General features: G+C 43.5%; 1 protein-coding gene across 3 annotated transcripts in view; it reads right to left on the reverse strand.

Moving 5' to 3' along the window:
* Positions 1 to 26497, reverse strand: part of dachd (dachshund d) — a 95283-nt gene that overhangs the window by 25683 nt on the left and 43103 nt on the right. For 2 of the 3 annotated variants that reach the window (XM_076874735.1, XM_076874734.1), the window contains exons 2-6: positions 21303 to 21418; positions 14743 to 14895; positions 1330 to 1503; positions 1050 to 1193; positions 755 to 886 (exon numbers count right to left, since the gene is read on the reverse strand). In XM_076874735.1, the coding sequence (XP_076730850.1) occupies positions 755 to 886; positions 1050 to 1193; positions 1330 to 1503; positions 14743 to 14895; positions 21303 to 21418 (719 nt within the window). The remainder of the gene's footprint in view (positions 1 to 754; positions 887 to 1049; positions 1194 to 1329; positions 1504 to 14742; positions 14896 to 21302; positions 21419 to 26497) is intronic. The other variant, XM_004567980.4, reaches the window with a different exon arrangement.

The raw sequence follows: 26497 nt of genomic DNA on the forward strand, positions 1-26497 counted from the left end.
AATAACATAAGAATTTTGTGTTTCTACTTACTTTATGTGCTCTTGACTCATTTCAACTATACTACTTTTACTGTCATTTGTGGACACACTATAGTTTCTCTTCTCTCGTCTGATCTGTTTCCTCAGATATGGGCATGTTTCACTAGCTCTAAGTTCCCTCCCCTACCTCCAAAACATTCTGTCAGGCTAGAAGAAACAGCCAAGATATCCCTCATCTAAACAACACTTGCTCAGATGCCTGGACTGAAGCCCTTCAAGTCTAAAGTATATTAGAAAAACAGTTGTTCAGACACTTATAGAGCATGTAGTTGTAGACTAACATTCTCCCAAAAAATCTTTCTAACAAGAAATCTTAGAATGAGAGGCAGAGCCTTCAGCTCTCAGGCCCCTCTCCTGTTGAACCATCTCTCAAGCTCCTGGTGGACTAGTTTTCTGCACTCACCTCTTTTCACTCCTCCCCTGTTTATACGTCACTACTGCACTACTGTACGACTATAGTGTGTGTTTGGTCTTGTCTCCCATGGTCATGGCAGATGGCTTCCCCTCCCTGATCCTAATTCTGCTGGAGCTCTCTTCCTGTTAAAAGGGAGGTTTTCCTTCCCACTGTTGCTAAGTGCCTCTCATAGGGGGATTGTCTGATTGCTGGGGTTGTCCTTTTAATTGTGTACAATATAAAGTGCCTTGAAGCAACTGTTGTTATGAATCGGCAGTACATACATAGAACTGAACAGAACGGGGCTGAGACTTGACTCACCTTTATCAGCGTGCATCCTCTTTGCTTCATGGCTCATGTCATGGGCCAGGTCTCCCTCTTTAGGTCCCGGTGCGATGTTGGGTGACAGGCCAAGCAAGGCTTGGTTCATGGAGAGACCATTGTGGTGTGCGGCTGCATAAAAAAATCAGCAAAAAAAAACAAACCATTATTAGCTAGACAGGAGCTTAAACCTTCCATCTGTACAATCTGTAAAGCCCTTTAGAGGTTTTTTTTTTCTTTATTTTTTCTTTATTTTTGTTAATAAATGTGCTGTGAAGCAATATATAATACGTACGTATCCTGTCTGAGGAGCTTTCTGTGTGGGCTGGGGAGCTGGACACACTGCTGCTGCGGTGGGACGATGGGTGACTACCTGGCCTCCTGTGGTCTTCTAAGGAAGGAGCAGGGGAGGGACTGTCCGGCAAACGTTCCTGCAACCCCAACAGCCACAAAACCACACATGCAAAATAAATATCCAGCGCAGGCTCGAGTGTTATGCCACGAGAAAGAGGGAACTGTGTTTACAGCAGCCAGCTGTTATTATGACATTGCTTGCTTTCTCTTTTAAAAATTTACCTTTATAACAGAGGTGACCATTCTGGAGGGCAGACTTTGGCCCTGTGCTGCGGCGGCCATATTTGCAATGGTGCTGAGGTGGTTCATCTGGCTCATCGCCATAGTGACAGAGGCTGGGGGCAGGCTGACTGGGATCAGAGGGTGTGGCATCATCATGAAGGGGAGTTCCAGGCCTGAGACACAGGAAGAGGTCGTTGGTTACTCAATGATGCATATTATGAGTGAGCTACCCACAGGGGAAACTTGGCTGAAAACTCAGAACCTGCTGGTGTTAATTCAGCAATCAGTAATTCCCACCACTGAGATCCCCTTTAAAATTGGTGTCCAATAACACTAAAGCTTTACAGAGCCAAGCGCCAGGAAAAGAAAGGAATAATTCAGATTAATCACGTCTCGGGTATCTTTCCATGTTAACACAATACACATAAATGTTTTACAGCACGTGTTAATAATAGATACTACTGCAATAATAATAAAGAAAATGGGGACGATAACTATACACACAGTCATTCAAAGACCAAAGTTTACACTGCAATAAATATGCATCAATTATTCTATGATGAATAAAAAGGGGCAAATTATGGAAATTCTCTCAATATTTACATATAAAAAAATATCTCGGTAAAAACAAGGGCAATCTTGAAAGTCATTACCCAAATGACTAGTTAAACGCGCTAATGACAAACAAGTAGCGCTAGGCTACAGTACGGCAATGACTTTAGGCTAATTATAGCCGCCGACAGTGCAGACCAAGAGACAAAGAGAAGAAGAGAATGAGACAAAAAAAAAAAGAGTAGGTCGCATTCAGCTCACCCAATAATGTAATTTTCAGGGTTTTTTTTCTCTATACGAACACACAAATTATTCCATTACAACATCAGAGATATCTTACAAATGTTCTAAATTATTCAATTGCTGTCTGGCAGTAGACGCCTAATTGGGGAAATTGAAGACATTAGCAGCGAGAAAATGTAAAGAAAGTCTAATAAAGATACTGCGGGTGGGGTGCGGTGGAGGGGGGGTTGTAGCTAGTCAAATAGTGGCCCTGAACTGCACTTCTGAATGGCTTAATGAAAACAAGCCAACTTTCAAAGGACATGAGCACAGACAGAGGGTCAAAGCTAGGTGTCTGTATCCCCCTCCCCTCCCCAGCCGTGGCACCCCCCTCCTTCCCCCCGCCCGTGCTCTACAGGGACTTTGAACTGGCAGGATCAAAAGTGACTGGGAACAGTTTGGTCTCATTCCTCCGCCACTCAGATGCTTTTCCTCAAATGCTTTAAAGAAAACCTCATAGACACTATTGGATCTGATTGAGCCTCTCTGTAGATTTTTTTTAACTCCTTTTTTTTCTGTCTTTCTTGGCAGCCCGGTTCAAGGTAAAAAAGAAAAAAAAGAAAGCTGTGTAGAGAAAAAGGAGGGGAAGAAAAAAAGATAGCACACTACAGAAAGCTATCCACAAAACAACTCCACTCTTCTTTTTTTGACAAAACATCAGTAGCCAAAGGGCAAGGAGATCTGCATGGCGAAGCCTCTAAAGAGAAGGACACTGGTTGAAAATGAAAGGACATGAGAAGTACTCCTCTCTGTCATTCCCCTCCTTCCAAAAGAAGCATTGATTTCCATAAGAAAGGTGGCATGCAGTTTCTCAGTGGCAAGTATTCCCAAACAATATAAAGCAGGGGAGATTAAAGAAAGGCGGAAGCCAAGCAGCACCTTGTATCAGCGCCTCTGCTGAAGCTCAGACTGAATCAATTACCACTCAGCAGGCTAAGCTCAATTAAAAAACACCACAGAGGGCCTGATTGCGGGGGTACTTACTGTAGGACAACATGGAGAGGTCTAGGCTACCTATCAGCCTTTCAAGGGCCAGAGTGAAGAGACTTATTCTGCCTTTGAGGTGTCTCTATTACGCCCATTCAATCAAACGCAGCTACACACACATAAAGGTAGATTTTCACCATATCAATAAAGTATGAAAAAGAGGTGAAAAGTCACTTAAAACAACGCAGGTCTGCGCTTTGTTAGTAACATACCGCCACTTATCTCCCTGTCATATCTTTCTCTTGATGGCATGTGAATTTCATTGATGTGTCTCCACCTGACTGACAGGCTGGCGCGAAAACACAGGACCTCTGTTTGCTCTAAGGGGGTATTAGTCTCGCTTTCAGTGCCCGTCCAGCCCCTTTCTTGTCACCCCATCCTAAAGCGATGTTTCTCCCATAAAGACCCATTCAGGCCACTGTAGGGGAATGTGCCACGGGCCAACAAGGGTGCACCAAATCCTTTTATTTATGGCTGAAAGGAGCCAGGTGAGGAGGATATGCATTTATTCAAGGAATCTGGCATTTTCACAAGACAGTTAGAGTGTTTTCATCGCATTCATATGCAATTTCTTCTCATTTTCTTGATTTTTATTCTCATTTAAATGAAAGGACTATGAATAATTGCAACAACTTTTTTTACGTAGGTAACAATAAACAGAGATTTTTGCTTCTTTTTTTGTCCTTTTCAAAAACCAGAATGAAGAGACTCATTAATCGCTGTGATATTGTGAAGATATTCCAGTGGGCAAACTGTTAGAAACATATTTGTCAGTTTTCTGTTTATCTCTGAAATAGAAGTTCAGACCTGATGAGAGGTGAATTCCCACAAGCCCCCCTCCCAACCACCACCTCTCTCTTTCCTGAAGGGCAGACAATGCATTTGGAGTAATTTACCTGAAGTAAGCCTGAGGGACTTGCAAAGGTGAACTCCTATTTACCATCATTAAAACTACAAATCACTTAATACCAATATAAACAGCTCAGCTATTATGTCGTGCAGTGCTTGGGAGTTCACGCATGGATAAGCAAAGATCTGAATCGCGGAGGATGAATTGAATGAATTAAAACAGCCCTTGGTAGCAACATGATTAAAAACCTGTTACATCAGAATCAAACCTCACGGCTAATGGCAGGTTTGTTACTTATTAAAAAAAAAGATTTGAAGAAAAGTGGGAAAAAATGGATTGATTGACTGTTGAACGATTTAAAAAAATGATTAAAACGCCAGCAGTGATTTATTTTGGTGATTTGTGCCGCAGTTAATCCTCATCGACACAGAACTTCAGCCTTTTTGGCCATCTAACCCTACGGAGAAAAATAAGAGGAGAGGAGCTAAGCCATTGTCATTGAAAATGGGATGAGAAAGCAGCCGGGCCCCTTACCCTTAACTCTGTTGTGGACAGATTTCCCCTGACAAAAATTAAACTAGCTCCTACTTGGCACTTTATTATCTCTTCAACTGAATGATTTATTGTTTGTGGAGCGAAAGAACCAAAGAGAGGGGGAAGATTACATTTCCAGCCAAAGCTCAGGCCTGATCTCGTTTTTTACTCCCTCTGTCCAGGAAAAAAGCTCCCGACAAACAATAATGTCAGCTGTAATTGATCGGAGGTCGCTGGCTGGGCCTGCAGTAAAAGCGCACTATTTAAGCGACAATCGGCCCCGCGCTCTTCAGACGCTGGCTAATGAAGCTGTCTGTCTGGGCTATTTACCTTCTCTTAAATGGAAGGGGAGAGATGTACTGTAAGAGACAGGGCTGGAGAGGATCTGCCTCTCACTCCCGTGAAATAGGACCTGCACATGCCTCAGGAATGTATAATTGGTTGGCGCAGCCAAAGCTGGGGATCCGGTGCTAATTAAATGACTTGTTTAAAGCCTATCTGTCTTTGTTTGGGAGGCTCTGGGCTTCAGAACAATGCATTGTAAATGCTGTTGTCAAACAAACATTCCTGGTTATCCTTTGATTTGAATTGAACAAGACAAAGGGCTGATTTGCTCACTGCTAAGCCTTTGGTTTTCATGGTGTTGAGATATTTTTTCCTTCCCTCTTCTGATCTGTCAAACTGAACAGGGCCATTCCAGTCAAAGCTGCTAAATGGACTGACTCAGTGCACAATCCATACGCAGCTCGCCGCCGCAAAAACAATCTCCGTTTTCCCTCTTAATTGCGCTTGTAAAAATGCCCCCATGTTGTGTATGCATTTCTCCGACAAAGGTAAAGACGGTGGCGCGCACAAGGAGAGTCTTTGTTGTGGTCGTATCAAGGATTTGCACACTGGTCCCAAAAGGAAATGAATGGCTCATGAAAAAGTGTCTGTCACGCGGCGAGACATTTAGAGGTCTCCATAGCACTAATCAGCTAGTCGTCTTTACTATAACTGTTAATCTCCCTTTTTAAAAAAGGGGGGGAAAAGGAAGTCCTGCCACGGAGGAGGTGGACCGGGGGGTGTGTGTATGCATCAGATCAAACATAAGACACGGCCTCCATAAATAAGTCGTCTAGAATTGTGGTGCCACTTTAGACTACATGCTTCCATGTGCTTGCTAGTCCCACATTCATATACACACAGGCAAACAAGAAAACACACACACACAGATGGCAGGTTCAGTCAAGGCTGGTGAGTCCTGTTTCTCATTAAAATGGGGGGAGAGGGGAAGGTTTCGAGCTTTGATGTAGCCACCCACAGCCCTTCAGTGTCATTGAATGAAACTTTGAAGCTTTTTGTGTTTACGTAGTTAATGCTGATAATAAAGCAAACATCTTGTCTTTGTTAAATACCTGCTGTCCACTCACGTATGCCTACACACACGCACGCACACTGCAAACGGGGACATAAAACGAATACATCTTGCAGCAACAAAGAGAGGTAAACATGAAAACACACGGCCGCACGCTCAGACAATGATGCAGTATGGATAATTGTGTAAAGTTACGCGCCGGCGCAAAGCCAGCCGAACATATAAACACATGCGGGAAAGAAAAATGCTTTACATTCCAAGAGCTGTAACGATTGGATGAATAACAAGCTATTAACGCATCAGCAGACAAAATACGCTCGACGTGCCAAGGCAAAGACGCGCAACTGAGGTGGGCATAGACTTTTTGATGAACTAAATCACGAAATGTAACAAAAAAAAAAAGAAAGAAAACATGATAAGAAAACATTTCTGCTTTCATGAGGTAACATAATTGCTTTCCAAACCCAAACCGCTGGAGTGTAACATGTGGTAGAAATTATCAAGGAGACAGACAGAGGTGTTTGTCCATTAAGCGCATAAAAATCTAAGGCAGGCAACTTTTATAGGATAATTTAAATCCTCGGCTCTAATAGTGACATTCCTTATGAAAATTGGAAGATCAATCATCTCCGTGACAGATCTGTTGTGGAAGAAGTTCTCGCTATCTTTTAGGTGGTGGTGGTGGGGGGTGCTGAAAACGTTTCGCCACCGCCCCACCTGTGCTACCCCCCCCCCCCTTCCCATTTTAGCTGTCTATTTGTCTCTTTGCTGAAAATGTTAACGAACAGGGCAATAATCAAGCCATATGCTTGCATGTGGCAAATCTCATTACAGTAAATGACCTTTACCAACCAATGCCAACATCCTTGTGCTTGATAACACAGAGCGTGCGGGGCGGGCGACACAATGGTGGGTTTTAGTTTACGCAGTCATGCGCGGGAGTATGTGTGTGTGTGTGCAGTTGGCCAAGACAGCCAGGCCTTCAGGACACATTAGGACACGGGAGGCATTCACTAATTTGGGTCGGAACCAGGCTCACTTCACATTTGCCACACGTCACTCCGAGGATCGCCGCGGAATCGGCGCAGGAGCTCCGACGCTGGATCACTCACAATAAGCGGTGGCACAGAAAGTGCTGCGAGCAGAAGAGGAGAGGCGAAGGAGAGGAGAGATATTACTAGCAGCTGTTACTACTGCGGCTGCAATATATTCAAGCCCAATCAATAAAGCTCCTACAGACAGTGACACCCAAGCAGACAGAGGAATCATTTTCATCTGATACTTAGCAAAGGCTCCCCCTTTTAAAAAGATTGCTTTCAGTCAATGACAACCAGTTGTCATTTGACTAAGGCTCCTGAAATGAAATATATTGACGAGTGTTATCAATCACGACCCACTCTGCCATCATATCAATTTAGCCGGGATGGGGGTTGAGGGGTGGATGGTGGTGGTGGTAGGGAGGGATCGGTTTGCATGTGGTCATCGGATCATCTGTTTTAATTACAAAATTAGCATCACTACCTCCTGCGCTCTCACTTCCTCCATGACAAGCACCTCTCGAGAGAGAAAATCAGTAACGCTCAACCGTTGTCAGCGCGAGGTTTCCTTGAAATGCAGTTCAGTGTGGACTTTAACTGAGGCAGAGGACAACATGTTAAAATATACATAGATATATATTTGTTTGATTATTTGTCTGGAGATTCTAAATATCATTTATCAAGAAACGCCTTCCTTTGTTTGTTCACCCTCTGAAGGGCGTGCTGATTGTGAAATTCCTTTACGTTGTTTGAACTTGCTCACGCGCTCCGTCTTTATCTTGGTCCCAGAGGAGAGGCTTTGTGATGGTGAAGATGTCTGGGCTCAGGAAGGCTGATAGCTCTATTTGGATGAGGGTTCCCATATCATAATTGAGAGAAGAAGAAGAAGAAAAAGGGGGGAAAAAAGTGCTTTTGCGGAACACGACCAACTTTCTTTTCTGTCACGAAACGCTTTTGAATCCTTCCCGGGCAATGCTACATTTTTACAGTGCAATCACAGTTAAAAGAGAACGCCATTTCGCTGTTGTCATCACCGCGCTGCCATTACTGTTATTGTGTACACACAGTAATATCATTACTCTATGCTAATGTTTCCTCTTAGACATAATCACGGGAAAATGAGAGCGCATGATATCCAGCCTCTAACGCTGCGCCATCTTAACTGTGCATGTGAAAACGGCTCCGCATCCGACGCAATCACACGTATATTTCACATTGCTCCGACCTGCGAAAGCTCATCATCACCGAAAGGTTGAATGTCATTTATTACACGTATCACATTTACAGCAAGTGACATTGTCTTTTCAAATTGTGTTGATCTCTTCACTTTCAAAGGTCAGCCCCTTCCCTGGCTAAATTCAACCTGACAGAGAATAGTGAGGAGGGGACAGCCGAACACATGCATCACCCCGGCATCAAAGCGCTCCAAATTAATCTATCCAATTAATGAGGAATGAGGCCTAATGTTGATGAGGGATGACAACTCGACTGGTCAGTTGTTTTTTTATAGCTCTGCTCCTGCTATTGTGAGCTAACCGCAAGAGACAATCAAACAAATATTTCCATGACGGTTTGTCGAGTGCCGCCGCCTCTTCCTCTCCGTAGCGCCGCAACTCCGCTGCCACTCAAAGATGATAGAACTTGATATGGATCATTACGGAAATAATGTTTAATCAATTCCCCCTGTTATTGTAATCTATTTCTGCCGTTGTCTGCGTTTGTGTGTTTTGTAGCTACATCGGTGCGCCTCACAATTTCCCAATCATGCATATTCAAGTGTTACGCTGATGCTTAACAGCCGACGCAACCGGAATTAGAACGAGGACATTAGACTTCATTAAAAAGAGAAATGATTATCAGGTTTATCTTTTGAAATGTCTATTAAAATGTGTGTGTCGTTCTTCACTTATCTGTCACCTGGCTCCCATGAGCCTGGCAGCCTAATAGAGAGATGGTGAGGGCCAAAGCCCAAGAGAGCGACGGAGACCCATCAAGCTCTTCACTCAGACTGGAAGGCTGCCTGTCTGCTCTGCCACTCTCTGTCTCGCTCACTTACCACCACTAGCCCCCGTTTGCCCAACGCTGGCAGGTCAAAGAAATCCTGTTTTGTCTGGAGAAGGACCCTTGATATAAGAAGATGGGGAGAAAACCCAAATAAAATGTTGAATTGCATAAATTAGTCAAGACAATAACCTGCCGCTGTAAAAAGAGGTGTTATGATATGTTCGTGAAATGAATTCCATTCAGCCTATGGCTACAATCTAGTCTCTCCAAAGAGCTTTGGCTGACAAAGGCTCCCACAAGAGAGCTAGAGAGGAAGATGGATGAAGTTGCCCCTAGACACTCATATCAGGTCAGTATGTGCTTTATCCCCTAATGGTTAAGGTTAGGATTGAGTAGGGGGTGATACTAGATCTGAGCCTGAGGGCCACTGTTCTAGAGGAGAGGTGCAGGAAGTTGCCACCATCCTCCATCATGGCCCACATTCAGCTGCGCTGGGCCACCAGCACTAATGCAGCTAGCAGGTTGGAGCGCGTAGTTAGCTAGTTGGACGTGTCCTTCCACCCAGAGAGCTTTATTATTAGAAAGGACATAAACAGACTAATTAAATCGCAGCAGTGGAGCTGGGCTGACAGCTGGCACAGAGAATGTGACCAAACAGATCCCTATCAAAGTGCAAGAGCAGTGTCTCTCTATATGGGTCCTGCTTTTGTGTGCGTGGCTTTGTCTGTGTGTGCTGACACGCATGCCTGTATGTCCAGTAAATATACGCCCGGGTGCACGTCACCTCTACCCATTTTAGCCCCGTGTTCGGCTCACATTCGACGACTGTCATTTCTCCACTCACACGCGCTGTCATCTTAATGTCTTATTTAGCGGCTTATCGCAAAGCACACTGACTCTCTTATATGTTCCAAAATTGCACAAATGCTATCCAACAGAGCAGTGAACACTCCAGTAATTAGTGCATGGTCTCAAGCCTGACTCCACTCAGCTCTGCAACATGGCCAAGCACGGACCCCATATAGAGAGGAGTCTAGTTATGCATTGATCTCAGAAAATTAAGGCTAACTGCCCCAGACTGCGGCGTCTTGATGTACCTTCTGGATGAGCAGTGTACTATACTTTGTGTTGTTTGTGGCGTAAACACGGTGATTTTTTTTTTCTCACTCGCCACGCTTTAAAATAAATACATGCTAAATAATTAATGACCCCGCCCACCCTAAAAGGTAAAACCACTGATGATGAGAAAATATGGCCTTAACAAGTCAATAATGGCGAGTGCAACAAGAACAGCCTAATCAATGCGGCTGCAACGTTTGCAAACAAGGACTTGAATTATAACGCCAATAATTGATCCCTTCCATTTTTTTCTCCCCACCCCCTTTCCCCTTCATGTGATGTCATTGTTTATTGATTGCTTCTCGCCCGTGAGGGATGATGGGAAGTTTCGGAGTTTGTTTTTTGCTGCGACTTTTGCCCCTCCCACCTCCCCTCCCACATCCAAATACACCACCCACCAACCCACCCTTCCTCCATTTGAAATTTGCAAGCTGTAGCACCAGCTTAACCAAAAAGGATTAAGTCCCATACCCAACTGAGAACACAGATAATGCTCAGTAATTGGTAAAAAATGAAGATGAATGGGACAGCTAGATAAGGACCAATTAGCTGCTGGGAGTGTACAGCTGTGGTCTCCTCACAGAGCGCTCTCAGGGGCCAAGGCCCCCTCTTCCTCGCTCTCTCTCTCACACACACACATACGCACGCAGGCACACGCGCGCGCACGCATGCAAACATGCAAGCGTGAGGGTAGGGCTTGCAGAAATTAGCCTGATGACCCTGGAAAGAGAGAATGATGCTTCCTCATCATCTCACCCAGAACCTCTTTCCCTCAACTCCTCACTCAGTCAGGCAAGACTCCAGGTACCTGTCACCACCCGTCCAAACTTCAGACTAGCATGAGGCTTTCCACTCCCCCACCCGCCCCTGTTGGGCGCAGGCAGCCTGGACCGAAGCCACAGATGTTGAGACAAAGGCTTTTCAGGTTTTCATGCATCGCTCCTTTTAAAGCTTCGCTGCGATGTTACAGTGCGGACTCGGAAGAGTTTTTTTTTTTTTTTTGGTAGATTATGTTAGCAGTGACAGTTGTGTCTTCTCCTTCTACCGCCGCGCTGTTGTTTAGCCGGCATGTCGTGGCATCATCTGGCTGATGACAGTGGAATTCCCATATCTAATTACAAACAGGATTTCAGCTCCATTAGAGTTGTGTGGTGAGGAGTCAGATGAGTGGCAGGGCAGCACCCAGTGGCCAAAGAGAGACAGAGGGTGAAAGACAGAGAAGTAAGTGAGACAGAGAAAAGAGGACAAAGGGTGAAACCCCTGCCTTATCGTCTCAACCTGATTTTTTGTTGGTTCTTTTTGAAGCTCCGAGAAACACTTTTTTCCCCCCTTCTGTAACTGGAAAAAAAACAAACCCAATTCCTTCTCTTGGAATTGGCAGGTGTTTGTTAGTGGGCAGCTGACAATATTTTTTCTCCCAGTAATGAAGGTTGTGGCTGGGGTCAATGCACTGGGAGGGAATGGCAGGCTGTTTATCCCCCTCAAGGCCAAGCGCCACACGTGTTTTGCTTGGTCTGTGATCTGTAATTGTGGCATTTCCTGAGAGGCGCAGGAACAATCCACATTGTGCTTTGAGAGCTCTCCCTCTGCCCAACTAAAGAGTGCGAGGGAAAATCAAAGAAAGACCCCACACACGCACACACACACACACACACACCATCCTGCCTCTCTTTACATTTTGATGTCATTCCATCTCCGTATCTTTTTTACCCTTCTCTCCTGCCTCCCCTTCTTCATACATATCTATTTCCTTCTCTCCATCTCTCACTCAGGATGTTTGGTTATTTTGGCAGAGAGTTGAACTGGCTGTTTTTTTCCTTATAATTAATAACATTGATGCAAACAGGAAGGTCTAATTGTGATGAATATTTAATGTGAGGGAGAAACATTAGCCTGTTCAATTTACATCAACACAAAGACAGCGGCGGGCAATCCAACTCTACAAACAGTACAGAGTGTCCTTCACTGGCTGGCTCTGCTGTGCTTTGCTTTAAGCGCTTCACAATACAAGAACTGCTTCAGACAAACACTGAGATGAGGCACCTGTATTCTGTATTTTAGCCCGAGGAGGCTTTTTTTCTTTTTCGTTTCCCCTCCACGGGTTGATGTAGTGGCTCTTTTCTGATTAAATGGATCTATGTCCTTAGTGGTATTATCAGAAGGATGCTCATTATCATATCAATTCCTATCGTGGATGGTAACATAATTTGTGTAAGTAAACACATCCGTTTGTGTGGGTCTTAGTTTAAGCCGGTTGATTATAAAACGCCAGTCCATTTCCTCAGAGCAGCTGTGGTCTGAGTCTGTTTTAAAAACAGCATGAAGTCATTCCCCAGTCAGCACTCTGAACAACAGTCAGTCCAGTCCCAACAAAAGCCCCAGCCAAATGCATTTCCCCCTCTGCTACATCAGTCAACTGATTTATACGTCTCGATAGCTATTGGATAATAGGCTCAAGTGCTGGATATATTAGGGATTCGCACTTCAAAAAAAAAAGAAAGCAAAAAAAAAAAAAAAAAAAAAGCTCATAAATCAAACCCGAGCGAGCCACTTTATGGAATCTGAAGTAAAATCTGTAATCAGGCTTCCTTGTTAACTCTCGCAACTGTGGAATCCCAAAATGCCTTCATTAAAAATAAAACATGTGAAGCAAAGTCTGGGGCTAGATGAAGAAGACAACATGCTGCTAGCTTGTGTTTCATGGCTCTGCAGTGCAGAGCGGGCCATATATCTCCAGCGTATTATCAGGATGACTCCTGCTGGCCACCCTGTCACAGGAGAGTGCTTGATATAAACAAGAGATTGCTGCGACACCCAGTAATCAATATTAGGATGGTTTCAGTACCAAACATCATTTGTCTCTGCGACCATTCCTTTGACCAAACGAAGCATTAATTCAAATCATAAATCTGAGCTGATTTAAATCCGAGGAGAGTGAGGGAGAGAGAGGGGCCCCTGTCTGACTGCCTGCCCCTAATGATTTATTTTCTACATTTCTGCGAGCGAGAGATTTGTCCATACTCACTGACAGGTCACCTTCAAACGCCAGTGGCAGACTGTTCATCACCATGCAGACGAGCATCTCATCGCTGCGAGTAAATATTAAAGGAAAAGAATCCAATTGATTGTGGATGGGGCCGAGAGGCGTCACTGCCATATATTTCACTCAGAGAGCTAATGCTGTGGCCCATGCACCCACACCTAGAACTGCTCCCCCTTGCCAGAATTATGATTCTACCGGGAGCCTGTGTGGCTGGCTGTGGGCTCAAGGTTACAATTTAAATTGTAAAAAGATAAAACAGTTTCTTATTAGCTCCATTGCCACAGCCTTGCTGTTAGTACTCACATTTATCTTTATTTCCGTGACCTCGCAGGCTCGTATTCTCTCTCTCTCTTTTTTTTTTTTTTACACACTCCATTCTCTCGGAGTGATGACCTCACACTTTATGCATTTCGCATTGTTAAATCTGCTTAGAAACACATCCTGTTTTCATCTCGCACGCCACAAGCTCCATGGTGTCAAGTATTATTGTCGAAATGTGTTCAGGAGTCAAGCCATTTATTACAGTAAGTGAATCAAAACCTCAATTTAGCAGGCAAAGCTACGGGGATTACACTTGGTTTATAATTCGGAACGGGCTCATGAATCCGCGCTAACATACATTATCATTCTCTTTAATACACTAAGTGCTCGTGTGTGATATTGCAAAAAATCCTTCTGCATTTTAGGGCTAATAATTAATTGAAATGGCACATAGTGAAAAACCAGAGCTCTCACAGCAATTCAATTAGACCTTGTTAAAAGCTGATAGCTTTGGGAAACTGTGTTCACAGTTTCACTTAGCTATTAGGAGTTGTTTTTTTTTTCTTTCAACATAAAACACTTTCGGAAAAACATGACTTACATTACTAAAGCGGGCATTCCCAGTGCATACAAAATAACTAAAATCAATAGTTTATTGCTTTATAAACTTTGAGAAGGCAGCAGCACAGTGGAAAGAGCATCTCATGAAAGAACACCGTGCGAGTCTTCGGTTTAAGGCAAGCTGTGTGTCTGTGTGTGCCTCTGTGTGCGTATAACCTTTTTATTACTTTTGACAAAGCTCCATTGACACAAAGAACAGTGTGTCTGCTTTAATGACGAGGTGTAGAAACGACCTTCTTCTTTGACATATTTCAGTCTAAACCTGCTCTGGAATTATTGTTATTTTGGACTTTTTAGCCTCGGCTGGAAAGAAAGGAGGCAGGATACATGTAAAGAGAGAATGAAGGGTTTGATTGCCAGCATTGTTTTTTTGCCTGCTGGGGTACCTTTGGAACAATGCATGGAACCGCATAAGCTTTCACTCTTGCAAATCAAAGCAAATTTGCTCAAACTTACTGACAACCCTGACAAAAATGGAACTTGTTTAATAACCAGTCTGCATTTTTCCCCCTAATGTGTTGATTCTCGTTTTATACGGCCGAGGATTGAGATGTGTATAATACCCTGCCTCTCTGGACATTTTCTGTCTAATTTTTTAAACAGATAATTGTGCAGTCTTGGAACAGTTATGAGTTCTTTGAGCGTGTGCTGAAACGGTGACAAGTGTGCAGGTCTTCGCATGTGTTTGTGTGCGGCTTGCATTTTTTTCCCACTAATGCGAGATGTATTTGTGACAGTGTGTGCGTGTATGAAGGGCATCCTCACCGACACTGGAGCTGAGGTCTCCATTCTCTCCGTCGACCCCGTGGTGGTTGGCGTTGCCGTGGTAGCTGCTCATTGCCTCCAGCTTGATCTTCTTGACCTTCATGGCCTCTGCGATGGCTGCGTTGGCAGCTGCTGCCGCCGCTGCTGTCAGGCCTGGAGAGAAGAGGCAGAGGAGACAGTGCGCTTACAGACCGCTACATGTCTGCTGTGGCTGAGCCACTGCACCTGCGAAACCTTTCAAAAAGCCTCCTTGGCAAATAAAAAAATGAAGGAAAAAGAAAACAGAGGGCAGACTTTTGAAATAATAAAACAATGAATAATTTTATACACTATGGGGAATAAGCTCCTGCGAGATCACGACTTTGTTTTTCATCTTCTGACAGGGGATATCTTCACAGCGGGTTATCATGCTGATGAGATGGATCCCCGTGTGTGTGGCAGCATATGATTTTTATGAATGTTTCAGAGACTCTGGCATTCCTCGCCGCTCTGTATTGATGTATTTGTACCTTGATGGAAAAAGATGCAGTCAAGATAACAGCGCATGATGCAAGCACTTTGTGTGTACAGCTTATAATAGTGAATGAGGAATAGTGATGCAGTGTGACACAGCGACGGGGGATGGGGGGGGGCAGGCATTAAACATTAAGTAAAGCGGGTTAAAGTGAACAGACATAGGGGCTGAGCTGCGTCCTCTGAATCTTATTGTGGAGGGTACTTCAGTGATACCGTCTAATGCATTCATCAGAGCTAATCGACCTGAATAATACCTCACAGTGCTGCTCGTGTTTCTTACAGCAATACATTGTCGTGCCTCATAATAAGAGGGCTCTTCTCACTGTCAAGGCGAGTCATCGGGCACAATGGAATCCTATAGACAGACCAGCAAGTTTAATAGTTAGAGGGCCATGAGTGAAAATTAACTAAGGAATGAAGAAGGAGGCAATATGTGAACTTTTGTATCATCTCTTATTTCAAAATGTTCTGTGGCCTGCAGAAGTACGAAACTGATGAGGCAACAGGTCAAAAGTGGCAGTGAGCTTGGCTCAAATATACTCAAATATTCATACTGGTTTTTTGTACGGAGATGATATGGGTTATTTAGTAGGCTTCTCAAGAGAGAACCAGTCAACCAGTTGTGGTAGATGGCTGCCCCTCTGTGAGCCTTGTTCTGCCTGAGGTTCCTTCCTGTTTTTTCCGTCCCACTGTCACCGAGTGCTGGCTCATAGAGGCTCATCTGATTGTTGGGGTTTCTCTGTATTATTGGAGAGTCTTTACCTTGCAATATACAGCTCTTTCAGAGGTGACTGTTGTTGTGATTTGGCGCTAAATAAATAAACCTGGACTGAATTGAATTGAACTGAATTTGAATGTATTTGAGAATTTTACATGGATTTACTTGAGGCCAAAGTTAGCTGCTTCGTTAAACTACATGAATACTGACACCACTGAATCCCCTCTGTGATCTCAAAATACATCCCGAAATAGCAAGTTTAGACGTGGTCATCCACTTTAATGAAAATGAACTTGATGTGATTGACATAGTAGGTTTAATATTACAGCCATACATATGCTGAGCACACTGCAGAGATCATAAAGCACTGGTCTGTCATTGTGGTAGTTCCAGGGTTCTGGTGTATTGAACGTGACTGAAATCTTTATTCATGAGGCTGGTCTCAAACAGCAGGGACAGATAGTGCTAAAGCTCCTCTAGGCTTGGCGTGTCTCAGGAGAGTCCCACGACTCTTCTCGCCAGCCCCAGCAACAAAATCAAAGATGCATGGCGAGAAAAAGATATGTACCTATTACTGGAATCACTCATATCCACAATACGGTATATCACCTGCCCTTTCACTGGGTGCTGCTTGTACTTGATATGCAGGTTTGCCTTACGTTTGACGCAGAACAAAGCGGCGTCTCCGTTTATCATCGCTAAGCTGTCACGTCTCCGTGATGGGACTCAAAGCAGCTATTAGCCATGCATTTGAGGGGAGACACAAGTACAAGGAGAGGTAGAAATCAAACACGTGGCTCTAATAGATACATGCCAGCACATGCAAGCGCTAACAGACACACACACACACTGACAAACACGCACACAAGAGCATACCGGCCTGGACACCCTTTCCTCTCATCCCCAGCTGATAGGCAGATGGTGAGAGTCACTCTGAGCCTCTGACATGGAGGTGCATATAATTTAAAGCCTTGTTTGCATCTTAAAATACATCAGTACCATATTGACGTACAGTATACATCATGTCAGCGAGGGCCCTCTCGTTTGCAGTGGGCCCTGGCTGCTGTTCCATATGCATAGGCTGGGCAGGAGGAGGGGGAAAACAGCCATTGCCTCATAAGAAGGTGATACTTCTCCACATAATGAATGTGGCCTCTGCCCAGTCTGAAGGTCAGCCTTCATTTGTGTATAATGGGCAAGAGTCAACTGTTTTCCAAATGAGACGTATGCAGAACAGACTGCCGAGTAAATATTGAAATCACCTCTGGGCTGTTTGTGTGATAAATTCCCCCCACAAATCAGGTGCTGCTAAAAGGAGTGCAGCAATGGAGCTTTCTGATGCTCTCTAACTTGTAGGAATACGGTGGTTTATTGCACTGCAGCCTATCTGTCCTCAACACATATATATAATATAATTTTTTTCTTTAGTCGACTAAACTGTAGAGCCACTAAAGCAAAACGGAAACGGAAAGTAGGAGGTGATGAGTTTTGATCAAACGTTTAGCGAGAAAATAAAGGCTAGGAAATTGATTCGTACCATTGTGAAACGGATGAAATGATCACTTTTCCATTTTTCATTTATCATTCGCCCGCAACATCCACCCCTGTCTTTGACTAAGTGACACACTCCATAAATCGAAATCTTTGTTCTGATAATTGCTTCATTTCGCCGGATCAATTGTCATATCCACACAACGCACACCTCAATACAGCGCGTGTAATAAGGAAGCCAGGGAGATGTTGGCGCCCAACAACAAGTCTATTAAGCCACTAGAAGTCTAAACGTCAACAGGACCAATCCCACTCGGTGCTAATCTGCATTCATTACTATGCAAACAAAACAATCCAGCCTCATATAGTCCTTCAAAGTCACCTTTAGATTCAGACACTTTTCTCGTATAGACGCGCCGGCGAGTCCGAATCCTCCAGAGCACAAAACTAACAGCGCATCACGGTCGCATGTTGAGAGTCACACCAGCAAGGAAACAGAAAGGGGGGAACATTTCAACAAATAGAGAATAGCATGGTACTGTCACATGGGGAGCACAAAACAGCAAATAACAGAGACAAGGTCTGATGGTAGCCCTTGGAGCAGCTGTCATATTAAATAATAATGAAGGATCTATTAATATGCAAAGGAAGCAGCAGCCGACTGGCTTAACGCTGTCATGCCTCTGCATATTGTCAGGATCTTCATCATTAATTAACATGCTAGCTGCCCCATACCTGCGCCAATGTCAGAACATTCTTACAACAAACACCCCAATGCCTGTGCCCTCCGCAACTAACTCTTATAATTAAATTAAAATCAGATTAACTTCACATCAGTACACAAAAGACCGACTTTTACGACTTTCTCTTGCAGTGATTGCAACTCCCCCCCCCCCCCCCCCCCCCTCTCAAAAAAAAAAAAAAACCCAAACAAAAAACAAGAGCTTATCTGCTGTGTTTCTGTTCTCCTCTCTGTTAGGGACTGCACCATGGGCAACAATGAAAACACCGGTTATTTATCAGGCAAGCAGGATAAATAGGGAAGAGACACTCCATGTCAATGAGCATGGCCGCCTAATTTTATGCATGGACTGGTGGCAGCACAGCAATGACAAACTGGGGATGGGAACAACGCGACTCTTAGGTACACTAAACCACTTGAACTGTGCTATCCACATCATGACAAATTTAGTATCAATTACAGAGCGTGCTAACCTTATGACAAGCGGCGGACTCAAAGAGGAGGGGCAGAGGCACAAAGAACTGACACTAAATTACCTGGCGCATACTGGATCTATTTTAAAGCAGCTTGAAGTGGCGATGGATTAGATGATCCACTCTGCAGCAGGGGATGACGTGCTAATTGTACACTGAAAGAGGATAAATATTACTGTATGTTTCCACTTACAGCACTCGTGAGAAGAAGAAGCAACTCTCCGTGTTGCTCTTAAAGCGAGGCAATGCCAGGAGGCATTAGGAAATATTGTTGTTGGGGGTTTTTTTTTATCAGCAAAGTACAGGATGCACCTCGGTAAGATGTAGGTGACATTCATTTCTCTAATGGTAAATGCAGTACTCTTGCGTTATTCAAAAGATTGAAGCCATATCCAGGACATAAATGAATTATATTGAAGCTGCTGCTTAAGTAGTGGCCAGAGTGTGAGTGGAGGCCACCTCTCCACTTTAAAGGAGATGTCATCTCAGTGTGGTGTCAGTCCACAGCAAATAATCCGATTTGGGGGCCAATCTGCCTGTAATGCATCAGCAACTGGAAAGGCTCCAGCGTAAACCCCTGCCCCACACCCCCTTCCTCGGGGCATGAAGTATGCACACGTTCAGGCACTCACACAGACACACGTGTGCCTTCACACATGTCCTTAAGTGTAAAACTAAGCACTAACTCAGCACATTAAAACGTCTATTTCTAAATGGAACTGGTGTATGTTAACAATGTGTCTCACATCCACTCTCTGGTCCTGATGAGTGAAGACGACATTTGTTCTCATGCACTTCTCACATGTGACCGATACAGCCACCGAACTTAAATCTATGACCTTAAGTCTGACGCTTCAAAAGAGCTGCGCCAAAAAAAAAAGAAGGAAAAAAAGAAATAAAATAAAAGGGAAAACTGTAAAACGGTTAAGTAAGTGCCTGTCATGCTGCTCTTTAAAGCTGGGAGATGAGATAATTGAACAACTTCCTGCTTCGATCTCAAGATGAAACTTTTTTGCCAGTTTGAGCAATAGTTAACCACTATTACCATATTTGTTAATGCTGCTTATCTCCTTGGAACATCAGCAGAGGGATGACATGTTACTGTGAACCAAACACTGTGCGCTCTTCATCCGCAGCCCAAATGAAAAAGGGCGCAGCTATTTTGTGGGCGGCTCGAAGAATTGGTGAAGCCTCGGGAAGAGCTGTCGGCCCGTATTCTGTCTTTCTGTGCAGGCGCTAACTCATCTGAAAAATGAACTAATGTGACATGACACGATGGTGTAACTATTTAAGACAGTCTCTCAATGTCGTTTTTTATCATCAATCAGAACATTTGGACATGACAGGGAGATCAATTAGTCGCCTACTTAGATGCTAACTTATGTGTGGTCAATTATACTTAATTACTAATCTGTCAAAGTCTGTAACTTCCTTGACGTTTAATGCTTAATACTATCATCAAAACAATAAATGGTTTAATTACGACACAGAAACTGGTGCAAAAAGTTCCATCTCGCCACAGTTAGGAAGCTTAAGGCAGTTATGAGAAGACCAAAAAAAAGAAAACCTCAATTACTTTATCGCTGCCCCCTGAATACCCTGACTAAATGTCAAGATCATAGAGTCCCTCTGGGCTTAAAGGGGATGATATCAAAAGGCTTTTCTGTTGCTTTATGTTCCACTAAATAACATGGGTCTTTCTCATCATTGTCCCTCTCTGTGTTCACTTCAGCCTTTAAGTTTGCCTTCTATACTGCTGCGCAGATAGCCAGTGACCTCATCCTGTTCCCACAGTTCAAAGCACTGGCCTGCACTGAACCGGCACCCGCGTTTAGTAGTGAATTTCAAAGTGGGTGGCTCTTAAACGAATACGAAAACAAACAGAATTAAAATGTGTTCAGTGGGATCATTAAAAGTGTTCAAGTTCACTATGGAAAATCTGCTGCGGTGCTTTATCTCTTTGCAAAAGTGCAAAAAAAAAAATGAATAGTCGGTTAAATAGAATGCACAAAGCTCCTTTCGACAGCGTAATATCATTAAAGACGTATCACTAAGGAGAGCAGAATATGCAAAGCAGAGCACTTACAGCCACCAACATCAAAGCAGTCACAATGAAGCCAGCCACAAATAGAACAAAAGCATTAGTTGCAATAAGACTTGGCCCGGGGGTAAGTTAGGGCACAAACGGTTGTTGTTGATTCTTGTGGCGATAAGCTTGCTTTAGCATCACCACTGCCTATGTACATATACCAGTGGAGTGGATTTAATCGCACTAATTAGAATGCACTCAAGGCAAAATGCAACATCTACTGGAATAATCTGAGAGAAAAGATCTCCACTCCAATCTATTCTCCTCCTCTTTGTTTCCGGCGAGGGGGGGAGGGGGGGGTGGACAGCAGAGGATCTGTTTTTGGTAAACGAGTGAGCGGCTGGTGTCTGGTGGTTGGATGCATGTGTCACTTTGGACTGGTTGCCATTTCGAGGACAAGCTGCGGGGAGGCCACTCGTGGGGAGGCTGAGCGTGCATGTGCATGCGTGCGCTTGTGTGTGTGGAAGAGACCTAGACAGAGGGAATCAGAGCCTTAGCAACAGTGACAGAGAGATACAGACCAAACCATACCTGTGGGCGGGATCATGCCGGGGGACATGAGGCCGGGGACTGAGTGGGGCATGATGTGGGGGTTCTCCGGTGATGTCACACTCTGGGTTCTCTTCGGAGGCCGGCCGGGTCTGGAGCTGAAACACCGGGCAGAAAGAGGGAAGAAGTCGGGTGAGAAATGAGGAGGAGGGGCCGTGTGGGTAGTGCTGGTCTGGTGCTTTGTGGTGGTGGCGGTGGTGGGGGAGTGTTAACATTTGGAGCACTCCAGAATGCAATTCCATTCCAAAGAGCTAACATGTACTGTAAATAAATTTCTTTTCAAGGACAGTTGCTTTCTGCAGCTCAACATAATAGACTTCCATAACTAATTAGATTACACGGTGAATTCATTTCCTTTATTGAAGATCAACCACTTTTTGATGCATAATTCATAACCCGTACCTCGTTACCTGTTCCTCCGTATTAATATCCCCACACTATTTGAATTGCCTCGTTTGCATATGCTAAAATCCAGCGCGCGGCCCTCGGCCTGGAAATTACATGTTAACTTGTTATAATTATTGCAGTCAGGCCACTATTGATTTATGAGACTTTTAAAAACCAAATATGTGTAGTTCTGGTAATGAATGATATTTTAAGGTTCTTCAGGAAATTAAAAGGCAATGGCTGCCTTAGGAAATGTTCTGCTTGCTTGATTTAATGCGTGCCTTAGCTGGAAGGTGGTGTGACAGAGTGATTCAGACCTGTTGGACGGTTCTGATGGGGGAGTTTTATTACACCAAACGAGGGGCACAGATCCAGCCGTGATAAATGACTGTGCCACCTTACTGTGGAGGAGAAAAGGCCTTCAAAGCAGATACACCCCTGACTTTCCACACATCTTACTCATTCACTTATTAATACAGCTTCGAGTTTCAATCAATACCTACTTTGCTGGCTTATAGTACCAAAGAAAAGCCTACAGGCTGAAAAAAACAACAACACAATGAGCATGTAATGGGCCGAGATTCTATAGAGGTATATTCTTTATGAACAAGGGGCTGGATGTCTCAGCTGAAGATGAATTATGGTGACGTGACACAGGTGACATATTGGCCTCATACATTATTTCACATACAATAGTCCATTTCAAGCTTTACCGGGATACCGAGCGCTCTCTATCAAGAAGTGAGTTTGACTCGTTTTTAAAACACCAAAAGGTTTCCAGAGTGTTCTGAAACTACAGGAGAAAAGCTGGATGGATAGTGATATGTATATATCAGTTTTATATACATATATTTTTTTTTCTTTTGAGGTACGAGACATTTCTTTGTTCATTCATCTCCTGCAGGTAAAGTTAGTTCACACTTAAACAGTCATAATTAATATGAAGACTGAATTACACCATTTTTTTAAAAAGAAAAAAAAAAGTTGTTTGCAAGAACAATCTAGATTCAATCAATGTAACAATAATGTCTTTCTCTAGACTTTATCAAGCACTAGGCTGTTTGTGTTACAGTACATTTCACTGTATTTCCCAAAGGCGGTATCTGTAGAATGACGCAGTGTGTTTTAGTTCAGACGCCAGTCGAAATTTATTCAGCCATATCTTGCGAGGTTTATTTACCTCACTCCTGCTAATAGAGTGCACTCACTCTATCTGTCTGAATGTGCTGACTCTCTCATATAGTGGCGCTGGAGGTTTTAGGACTAAAAGCAGACCTTCACCCAACTGTGTCCCTTTGGAGGGGAAGTACGAGAGTGATAGAAAGAAGTAACAAGAGGGAGAGCGAGCGGCAGAAAGCGAGAGGAGGGAAAGGGAGAAAAGAGGGAGGTGGAAAGAGAAACGAGTGCCCGCTCAACCTAGGAACGTCTGGAAACGTAATTCCTATTTCTATAGAAGAACCTCTTTGATCTTATGAGAGGGAGAGATCGCAGACAGTTTTGCTGTCATCACTTTCACTTGTACTCTGGCTGAATTATTTATGAAAGACCTCAATAGAGGGTATGTGATGGGTAAAAGGCTTTTTACTAACAATACTAAAAGCAAAAGGACCCTCAAATGGACAAAAAAATGTCACATCAACCTTAGATCATGTCAAAGGATGTGAACTCGGGTACAAAGGCCCAGTTAAGTAAAGGTAATGTTTGGATAGGCTGCGAGAGATTCTGTCCCGTGTGTTTAAAGGGATAGCATTTCATCTACAGCCTGCACACAAATAACACCAGCGAGCCATGAAAGCAATACACCAGCTGAAAATGGAGCTTTGAACTGAGGAACCTCCGAGCAACAGGAAAGCCTCTCAGAAAATTAATGCTACTGTCTCCTTTCCTTATGGCTTAGTAGACGTCTACATTTGCAGAAATGGCAAACACTTTATTAAAGAGGGGGTGAAGTGGCTCCTCTGCTCAACGTTTCCAAAGACTGCACGTGTATAATGTTCCCGAACGATTTGCGCCACATTTTCCCAGGCATACGGATCTGTGATGGTCAGAACCATCCAGGCTAATAAGCCGGGTCCAGGGAGGAACTCAACCTGGCCTCAAACAAAAGAGCCAGGCTATTTATCAAGCAGCAGATGCTGATTCCCTAAATAGCCTGGCACAGAAACAGCTCCAAACTAGGCCATTATTGCAGAAAAAAAGATAGCACAACTGGATTTATGATTGGAATTTGTGTACCTTTGCTACATTTCTTATCCGCTGTTGTCTTTTCTAATCTTTTATTTTTAAATTTTCTCTCTCTCTCTCTGCTTAAAAAAATCGAAACGTTTCAGGAAATAAGAGCCTCTGAGTTCCAAATTGGGGCTTGTTTGGACAACTTTATTTCTGTTCTAGAGGTCAATCATGAAAGAATTTTATTTCATGCTTTATTTATATTTATGGTTAAGATATTCAGACCCCCTTATATCTCTCTGGCTTCAATTAAGGAAGCAAAATAGGCCCCACCAGCTTTGGGCTGGGGCCACAAATATGTTACACATCTATTCTCTCCCTTTTTCTTGTTTTGCTGCTATGGTGAAAAGAAAATACTGGTGAACTTTCCCTGAACCAGACTTCCTTTAATGGCCCGGCCGTGTGTTGACCCAGCAGAGTCGGCTGGAACCTGATACTATCCAACACACTACGCTGCGCAGGCAATCAGATTACACGGGGCCCAACAATACACTCCACACGAGTCCAATTTCAGCACTACAATGCAATAAAAGCACAATAATTAAATTCACGTTCTCACCCCGTTTACAGGAAGCCAACACGAGGTGATAGGTATAATAAGAGGCATAATATCGAATGAGATATCAGGATGCTTTTTGATCTCACGGCAAAATTCTGACATCTCGCCATCAGTCTCGTTTCTGACAACGGAAGCAGTGACTGAGATCTTATTACCCAGAACGCTGTTAATGCAGTGATTACGATCTGTTATAAATCAATTGAAACCACAAATGTAATGTTTAGCCCAAGTGAGCACACTCCCTTAGTGGATTCAGTTACACACAGAAGTCATCCGCTCCCCCCATCTTCGGATATCTTTAGGAATTCAACCTGATTATGTCAATAGTGGCTCGAGTTTGCAGAGAAAGAGCATAATATTATTTCCTGGTGGTTATGATTGAGCCATTAACCTTTTATCGCAGTCTTTTGTTTGACGTTTCTAAAAGCTAAGGATGAAGATATTTATTCCATTTCCGCCCGGTTGGCCAAAACAAGCGAGTGAATCATTCGTCTGGGGCTTGTGTAAACAAAAGGCCTCTCCAGGTCTCTGCCAATCAGGTCTTATAAAATATTAACCCAATGTCATTGCCCTTTTAAAATCTCTCACCTAGAATTCCCTAATTGTTCCTTTTCTTTATCTCTCCAGTGCAGAGAGTAAATAAATTAACAAAATAGCTTTTATCGCCCTGAGTAACCTTTTAACTGAAGGATTATCTGGGGTTTATTTTTCATTTCTCTCACAGCGATAGCAGAGCATGCCCCATTGATTGGTTTGCTGGGGTGGTGACCAGCCATGAAAACAAGGTCTTATTGATAAAACAAAGCAGTTTCTTACCTTTTAAGTGCCAGGTCAGGCAGAAATTCATACGCCCTGAACCCATCAGGGGCCTGAATATGCTGAGTGCATTGGTTTTTTTGGAGGTTTGTTTTTTTTTTTTTTAAATTCAGTTCATCAAATGGTTTAAAAATATGCGCACAACTCCCCTGAGAGGTTAACTATGTTTTTAAAAAAAGATAGGAATAACATGTCTGTGCTGTCTTACTGCCAATTTAAAATCCCCACAGGTCAGATAACATTGTTGTCTGGGAAAAAAATAGTGCGATGCTTAACTTTAATTTGAGAAATGAGTTGTGTTAAAAAAAACTTGGTCTGCTGGACAAGAGAAGTGTAATGCTAGCAAACGCAGAAGGAACAGGAAGTTGTGCTCTTTAATTTTACATTTGTTTGTTGATTAAACTTTAAGAGTAATAAAGAATTTTACATTTGCTCATCGAAATCACTGTTTGAGCAAAAGTGTCGACCGTTCTCTCAAACCGAGTATCTCTGGGTGAATAAGCAGCGTAGCATTTCTCGAGATTTTCTCAAAATCTACAATCAAATTAGCTGAGAATCGAGCGTGCGTGTATCAAAGAAAGCGTAGCAACTTGACAAAATGAAAACCAGCGAGAATGACAGGGCTATATGTTGCTTTCAACAAAACGGGGAAAAAGAAGGAAAAAAAAAAAAGATGATTTATATTTCCTGCTGACCTTGGCAGTCTATTCGTTGTGATGATCATAATCTCAGAGTCACCGTGTGATACATGGGAATGCATTCGCTCATCCATCTTTTTCATGCATCCATCTATCCTTACCCTCATCTTGTATCTGTATTTGCATTGAACCTATTCTTGGATTATCTCAATCAGCTTCCCCCTTGCACCTGTCAAACAACGCCTCGCACAGGTAGCCACACGGCACTTATCTGATCTAGATAGCTGGATTACAGTGAGTTTGAGTGCGAGCAGAGAGAAGAGGAAAGAGGAAAAAAAAAGGAAAGAAAAACAGACTTTTATTTATTAGGGTTAGGAACAGCTGCATCCGCCTGCAAACTGTGAACCTTTGTTACGGAACAATATATCACAGATCAAATGGTGTGAAATCAAAGGCGGGAGAGAGTTAGCATCAATCCCACTAAAACCCCTTTTAAAGTGCTGTCTGTGCTCTGATCCCTGTGTGGACTAATGTGCGGGGTTGAGATC

The sequence above is a fragment of the Maylandia zebra genome, linkage group LG16 (assembly GCF_041146795.1).
Source record: "Maylandia zebra isolate NMK-2024a linkage group LG16, Mzebra_GT3a, whole genome shotgun sequence".
Classification (NCBI taxonomy): domain Eukaryota; kingdom Metazoa; phylum Chordata; class Actinopteri; order Cichliformes; family Cichlidae; genus Maylandia; species Maylandia zebra.